The sequence below is a fragment of the Wolffia australiana genome, chromosome 9 (genome assembly GCF_029677425.1).
Source record: "Wolffia australiana isolate 7733 chromosome 9, ASM2967742v1".
Lineage (NCBI taxonomy): Eukaryota > Viridiplantae > Streptophyta > Magnoliopsida > Alismatales > Araceae > Wolffia > Wolffia australiana.
The window spans coordinates 13,684,509-13,692,402 of record NC_135843.1 but is presented as its reverse complement, the minus strand read 5'-3'; the positions used below and the strand labels follow the sequence as shown (position 1 = coordinate 13,692,402).

At 39.1% G+C, this 7,894-nt stretch overlaps 1 protein-coding gene across 1 annotated transcript; it reads right to left on the bottom strand.

The window, feature by feature from the left end:
- On the bottom strand, positions 1 to 7,646 carry LOC144707937 (kinesin-like protein KIN-14N). Its single transcript, XM_078581219.1, has 16 exons — positions 7,296 to 7,646; positions 6,955 to 7,206; positions 6,742 to 6,886; positions 5,588 to 5,697; positions 5,394 to 5,513; positions 5,009 to 5,212; positions 4,036 to 4,320; positions 3,827 to 3,973; positions 3,616 to 3,760; positions 3,417 to 3,526; positions 2,467 to 2,628; positions 1,540 to 1,748; positions 920 to 1,001; positions 735 to 839; positions 553 to 657; positions 1 to 459 (listed from the first exon to the last, which is right to left on the bottom strand). The coding sequence occupies exons 1-16, from the start codon at positions 7,350 to 7,352 to the stop codon at positions 274 to 276; spliced, it is 2,424 nt and encodes an 807-aa protein (XP_078437345.1). The 5' UTR covers positions 7,353 to 7,646; the 3' UTR covers positions 1 to 273.
- Positions 7,647 to 7,894: the final 248 nt, after the last annotated feature.

The window sequence follows — 7,894 nt, the reverse complement described above, 5'->3', positions numbered from 1 at the left end:
TAATGCAAGTCAATGATAAGCCATTCCTTGAGAGGGAATATCACAGTACAGCCCAATCTAGTGATCAGGGAGTGTAGCGAGAAAAAACAGAAAATACTGAATTTTGAGATTTCTTGACTTCGTATTAAGACCTTGCTCAAGGAATCTACCTTGACCAAAATAAAAATACCACCCTGGCCTAAAACCCTAGACCCAGCAACCACTATCAACCAAGCTGATTGACAAGTCAACGCTAAAGAATAACCAACGGCCAGGCGGCTCGCCGTACTCAATTCAACCATAGCTCAGACGGGCATCCACGGCACGTGGCTGCTGATGCGTTTGTCGACGAGGGACGCCAATCTCACATGCGTTGACCCTCGCAGCGAACCGAAGCGAGCAGATCGACTCCCCTGTCGACGAAGACTCTGGCGATATGTTGACGAACATCAGGGTCTTCGCATCTCCCCCAAGACAAGGCTGCCATTACGAAGAGTAAAAGTCAACATTTAGTCAAAGTCAACCCCTAGAGTCAACCTCAAGGTCAAAGCACGGTCAAAGTCAACAATTTACCTGGAGGAGATAAGTCAACTTGGAGTTGCGGTATGGGACGTGGTCTTCCTTCTTTGCAATGGCAAAGATGACGTCGCTCAGCGCCGAGAGGCTCTTGTTGATGGCCTGCAGTTGACGAAGGAAAAGTCAACGAAGAGGACTTGTAGAGAGAGAGAGAGAGGTAGAGAGATAAAATGGGGTACTTGGGTCTCCTTGAGTCGGTCTCCTGTGGCGCCGCTCTTCGCCAGGCGCTCGCTCCCTGCTAAGTCGATGAGATTGAGGACCCCCTGCACTTGCTGTTCTGTGCCCTGCAGGAAAAAAAGAACATATTTCTACAGTGTAAGTGATAATTTTCTGCTAATAACATAAATATATTTTTTGGGTTGACCTCGTTGACACCGGAGATTCGCAGGGTGAACACGAAGTGACTCCGCGAGGATTGCTCATTCATTTGCGTCTTGCCCACGGATCTACACTCAACAGGGTAAATAAATTTTATTTTTTTGACTAAAAGGGAAATTCATAAAGAAAATAAAATAAAATTGATCGGCCGCCAGCCCTTGCAAGCAAAAGTAGTTAATTGGCATTTGTAAGGACTGACGAATTCAAAGTGTTTAAAGAGAACAAAGAGGAAAATAGTATTCAGTGAGGAGTTGAATGTAGTTGTTAAAATAAGTCCTACTAAAAACAAAAATAATCAAATAAAGCACATAATTACGGAATAGATTAATTAATAAATTGAATTTTAACTGAAGAGAAGAAGAAAATATTTTGAAGTATCTCTTAATTGGAGTTATGAGGACAATTGAATGAAGTTTTTTGTGCTGATGAAAATTAAAATAATCGGAAGCAATCTAATCTAATTCAGCATTTTTCGACAGATAAATAAATAGTTAATGTTCAATTGAAGTAATAAATAAAATGAATTTATAGAAAAAGCGTACTAATTTTTTGTCGAAAGCTATTTTGCAAAAATGAGTGAAACACTAATAATTCCTAATAAAATACCTGCTCTGCGCGGCCCTGTTGAGCAGATAAGAGACCTCTTTCAGACTGCAAACATCGACGACAGTAAGATCAGACACGAGTGTGTTCCCATTGGCATCATGCTTGATGGTGTATTGCTTCCCGGCATTCGAACTTGTTTCAGATCCGGATGATTTCGAGGCTATTAATAAATCCCTGATTGTCTCATTGTAAATCTCCAGCATTGACGCCTGATAACATTTAGAGCAAATTTAAAGATTGAAAAGAATATTTTTTAGTAACAATTATTTTAAATAATTAAGATTCATTACCTCTAGCACTGACCCATGATATATAACTACTTCAGCATTGACGCCTGACTAGATTTAAGATAAACAGAAAGAATCTGACTGTGACAGAAAGAAGAAGAAAATTTGTATTATTTGTTACTCTGCTTATCTGGTATTTTTATTTGTAATTACTACAGCATCGGAGCCTGATTAAGTTTCAAGAAATAAAAAAAGCAACTCAGCAAGACAAATCGGAAAAAAGGGTCTTCGATTATACATCACTTGGATTATATGATTCTAATAATACTTTATAAAGATTTATTACTTCTCTTCTTCGTCATCATGCCTCGTAAAAAATTAAATAAAAAAAGGTCAAAGAATGACCGATTGAAATAGAAGATGTTTAATGCCTAAAAAAATTCAAATCAATGAGATCAAACCTGCATCTTAAATCTCCAAACCTGCATCTTAAATCTCAGACTGATAGATCGGAAAAAAGGGTCTTCGATTATACATCATTTGGATTATTATTATTGTAATAATACTTTATTAACATTTATTAATTCTCTTCTGGGTCACCATCCCTGGTAAATTTTAAATAAAAAAAAAAGACAAAGAATGACCGATTGAAATAGAAGATGTTTAATGCCTAAAAAAATTAAAATCTTTGAGATCAAACCTGCATCTTAAATCTCCAACCCTGAGACGAGAGAGCTTGACTGGTCTGGAAAATCTGCTCCAAAGATCGAGGAATCAGCCCTTTCTTGTCTAACTCTTCCGTCTTCCCCATCATCGTATACGTCTTGCCCGATCCCGTCTGTCCATACGCAAAAATACAGACCTGCGATTGGAAATTAAAAGATTACTCGCTAAACAGAGATAGAGAGAGAAGAAGAAATATTAAACTCGTACCCAGAGAGAGAGAGAGAGAAAGAGAATGAAAGAGAGTGAGAGAGTAACCAATGGCGGTCAGTACGAGGAGCTTGTGATCATTAAACTCGTACCCAAAGAGAGAAAGAAGAGAGAGAGAGAGAGAGAGAGAGAGTGAGAGAGGAACCAAAGCCCATCAGTACGAGGAAGTTGGGACCATAAAACTCTTGCCGAACGAGAGAAATAGAAAGAGAGAGCGTGGAAGAGATAGAGAGAGAGAGAGAACCAGTGCCTAACGATAAGAATGAATGAGAGAGAGATAGAGAAACAGAGACAGAGAGAGAAAGGGATAGAGAAAAAGAGAGAGAAAAAGAATGAGAGAGTGATGAGTAAGAGAGGAACCAATGCCCATCAGTACGAGGAAGTTGTGATCATAAAACTCTTGCCGAACGAGAGAAATAGGAAGAGAGAGGGAGGAAGAGATAGAGAGAGAGAACCAGTGCCTAACGATAAGAATGAATGAGAGAGAGATAGAGAAACACAGAGAGAGAGAGAGAGAGAAAGAGAGAGGGATAGAGAAAAAGAGAGAGAGAGAGAGAGAGAAAGAAAGAATGAGAGAGTGATGAGTGAGAAAGGAACCAATGATCATAAAGAGAGATGGTGGAAGAGATAGAGAGAGAGAGAGAACCAGTGCCTGAGGATAAGAACAGCAAGTGGGCACAAAACAAGAGAGAGAAAGAGAAAGGAAGAACAGCAAACCTTGTAACCATCTAAAGCGCTCTGGACGAGCTGGGAGATCTCCACAAACACGTCTTCCTGCGAGGCTCCCTGATCAAACACCTTGTCGAATGCGAAAGGATACGTTTGACCTTACAAAAAAAACAGAAAATTTCACCCCAAAACTAGACCAAAAAATAAGAAAAAATTAAGTTTTAAAGAAAAATATTTAAACTTATACAATTGTGAATCAACTCGAGGCCGCGTCCTTGAAGCTCAACCGATGAAGGATACGAAACAACGCTGCCTTCTGACTCATCACCATCATCCTCATCAGTTTTCAAAGGACGTACACGGCAAAACACTCTGATATTCCCTTTCAGTTCCTAATTAAGAACTTTCATTTTAAATATCATGAACCCAAATGTCACAAATTAAATAAAATCTTTTACCAGAATTGTGTTGTGCAGCTTCTTGCGCAATCTCTCGGCATCGACGATTTGAAGCTCAGCGTTTGAAAGACGGGACTGCAACTCAGTAATAGTTCTTTTCTGCTTCTCAAATTCGGCAATCGTCTCCAACGCAGTTGAGTCCGAAAGCTGAAGAAAGAATGAAAATATATGACAAGAATTAATTTCCCATCTTTAAGATTATCTCTAACCTTGAGCTTCTCAATAGCCGCGTCAAGTTGGCATTGAAGTAGCTGAATTTGACTCCTTTGGGAAGAACAGGTGGCATCGAGGGTCTCATTCATAGTAGCTAAAGTCGCCAATTCAAGTGAAGACTTTCCGGAAACTTCTTTGTACTTGGCCAATTCAGACTGCAAGGATTGGATGTTTGATAACTGACAGTCACGATCTTCCCTTATTGATCTTAATTCTCCACGAAGTTGCTCCACGTTGCTCTTTAGTTCTTCCTTCTCTTTAAGAGCTTCTTGTTGAGTTGCCTGCTCAAACACGAAGGATATGGAAAGTAAGTTCTGTAATTCCAAGGAAATAAGAAGAGATTCTCCGGTTGGGTTCATCTTTGCACTCCTCATTGATGGGTATTGCTCTCTCCCTCTCTCTCTCCTGTCATCTCTCTCCACTCATATTTCAATCTCTTGTCAGCTCTCTCTACTCATCTCTCCATCTACTCATCTCTCTAGTCATCTCTCTCTCTACTCATCTATCTCTCTTTTCATCTCTCTCTCAACTCATCTATCTCTCTTGTCATCTCTCTCTACTCATCTCTCCTGTCATCTCTCTCTACTCATCTCTCTAGTCATCTCTCTCTCTACTCATCTATCTCTCTTGTCATCTTTCTCCCTACTCATCTCTCTGTCTCTCTCTATTTGTCCTTCATTCTGTCATCTCTCTCTGTCCCTCTTCCTCGTCATCTCACTCTCTATTCCTCTCTATTCATTTCTCTCTCTATGCCTCTCTCTCTGGGTATGAGTTTTATGCTTTTGACTAGATCAACGGAGAGAACAACGGGAGAGCAAAATATGGCTAAAACTTGGAAAGCACAACAAGATGAAAAGATTCATGGATAGATTGAATATATTACCATCGACAAGAAAACCTTAGAGATGAGAGAACAGTCATATTTAAAATGAATAAGATTGCAAGAAAAGAATTGCTGAGGTAACTCACTCTCGAAGAGGCCAACTGTTCTTGGAGCAAACTGCAGTGGGCCCTCGAACTGCTCAGCGCCTCAGTCATGGTCGTCTTCTCTTTTTGGAGTTTGGTCATGGCTTCAGCACTTACAGCGGCATCGTTTTGAAGCTTACTGTTGTACTGTTGCAAGCTTGTATTGTATTCCTGAAGCCTTATGTTGATGTCCTGAAGCGTCTTTATCTGTAATTTAATCGTGAAAGTGTGATTAAGACTTCGAACAATAAGATGTAATCGAATTACAATAAAGTCTCCAATGATTTTGATGGATCTGATCCGTTGATCATCAGATTTATCGATGGATTGTATCGACTGTCCGAGCCAGAAATGAAAAGTATTGAGAAAAATGAACTGGATTTCAGACCTGCTGTTCAGCATTTGCTGCCTCCACTTGTGCCTTTCCGAGCTCTAATGATAAACCATCTCTCGAGTTTTCAACGCTTTTTCTCAGTTCTACTTCTTTGTTGTGCAGATCAATCGCAGACTGCACAGTTCAAAAATTGAAAACAAAAATTAAGGCAAATCCTCATCACTATGTAAATTAACAGCGGGAGGTACCATCTTCTCCGCTTCCTCTTTCTCTAAGCTCTCCCTCAGAGAAGCATTCTTCTGTTTCATGCTTTCGAGTTCGGCTGTTAGCTGTTCTTCTTTATCTTTCATTTGCGCCGCTGATTGATCAAAAACGAAAATAAATGTTCATTAATCACACTAGTTGATCAACTGCAGAGTGTTTAAAATTGAACTCATCAAGAACGAGATCCACACTGCTAATACCTAAAGCGCTGAACCCCAATACTAGTGAAAATGGTATTTGAATAATTGCAAGTTGGTTTAACAGGCCAAAAAATCTAGGAAAAAGTGTGAAGGACTTCATAGCATTGAAGAATCATAACCTGAGAACCTAGCAGAACGTTGATCACTCGTCTTACGTCGAAACAAACATGATTTCAAAGACTGTTTCATCCTAAACTCAGAACCTCATTTCATCAATTATACTCTTTAAATAGCTTCAGATAGAGTTCAATTCATGGGATCAGAAATCTTAAACATTATTTCAGAAAAACCTTCATGATAGAAGTATAAGAAAGAAGTAAATTCATAGGTTAACTAAGAAAAAGGTGTTCGTCAAGTTCACATAAAAACGTTAATGAATCGTAACCGATGATCAATCGTTTTACGTGGAAACAAACATGATCTCAAAGACTGTTTCATCCTAAACTCAGAACCTCATTAGATCAATTATACTCTTTAAATAGCTTCAGATAGAGTTAAATTCATGGGATTATATATCTTAAACATAATTTCAAAGAAACCTTAATGACCGGAGTATAAGAAAGAAGTTAATTTATAGGTTCACTAAGAAAAAGGTGTTCGACAAGTTCACATAATAAGGTTAATGAATCGTAACCGATGTTGATGAAAAAAGTAACCAATGTCAACTACAGATTGTTTAAACTTGAAATGACTAAAAACGAAACCCACACTGCTAATACCTAAGGCACAGAACCCATTTATCTTAACCAATGTTGATGAAAATCGATCGATCGTTTAACGAGAAAAGCATTACCTTTGAAAATTGATTCTATTCATCCAACTCTACAAATAACCTCAGATATTCATAAATTCATAGTATCAAAAACCTTAAGCATAATTCTAATAAAACTTTCATGATGGTTAACCAAGAAAAGAGTTGACAGATTTGAGTTCATTACCGAGGTCGGCGGATTGTTTTTCCAGTAATTCTATAGCGCTTTGGAGCTTTAGTTTTTCCTCTTCAAGCCCATCTTCCCGTCCTTCAAGCCATTTAACGCAGGCTCTCAGCTTTTTAATGTACTCCATCTGTTGTTCGCACTTCGCCTGTCCAATAACAAGATTTAGCAACATTTCTCTTTGAAAAGGTTTGTCGAAGAGAGAAAAATGCTTACTTTATCAGTCTTGTTCTTGCCCTTCATCCTCTCATTCAACAGACGCTCAACGTCTTCCCTGGAATTGAACTCCATGCCTCCTTCAGCAACACTGTTTGGACTAATTGAATCCGCAGCCGGCATTGCATCTGACCCTGAATTGACATTTCCGAGAATATTACGAGAACGCAGATTGTGAGTAACGGGAGTAGCCATCTTGCCGACGATCCTCCTACGCTTGTCCATTCGTCCCTCGTCCATGTTTTCCTTCTTCTGCGCATCAAATTTCCAGACAAAAACCGCAAATATCACAAAACAAACCCCAGAACGAACAGGATTAACAGAAAAAAAACAAATATTACCCTGTTAGGACTTCGAAGAAACGTGGAAGGAGGCCTGTTTTGATTCCTGGACGCCATCTACTAAACGGAGATCGGGATTTCCTCGGATCGAAGGAGAAGCAGGGGCAAAAATTGAATCGAACTGGCGGTTCGAAACTCGATCAGGACAAGAACTTTTGCCCTCCCACAGCAAAAACTGGAGAAGATTTCGCGGATCGGGAGTGCAACGACGAGCAATCCATCAACAATCTCTTCCTTCCTCGATCGAACTGTCCGATCAATCCTGAAGAACGAGAGAAAGAGAGGAGGAGAGAGAGAGAGAGAGAGAGAGAGAGATTTGAAATATTTTGAATTGAGAGTTAGGCGGGAGTGAGAGATAACGTTTAAATGAATATCTCTCAAATTTTAAAACGTCGGGAATATATATTTACGTCGCTGACCCTAAAAGGAAAATTAACTCAGCTGAGACGAGGTTTATGTTTCATTGGTTATATCATATAAATATTATATAACCATATAAATATGCAATAATGTATTATGTTACTTATATTTTAATTTGCCTAATTTGGGTTGATTCCTATACATTAGTGGACTACTCTACTGGACAGGACTTCCCAATT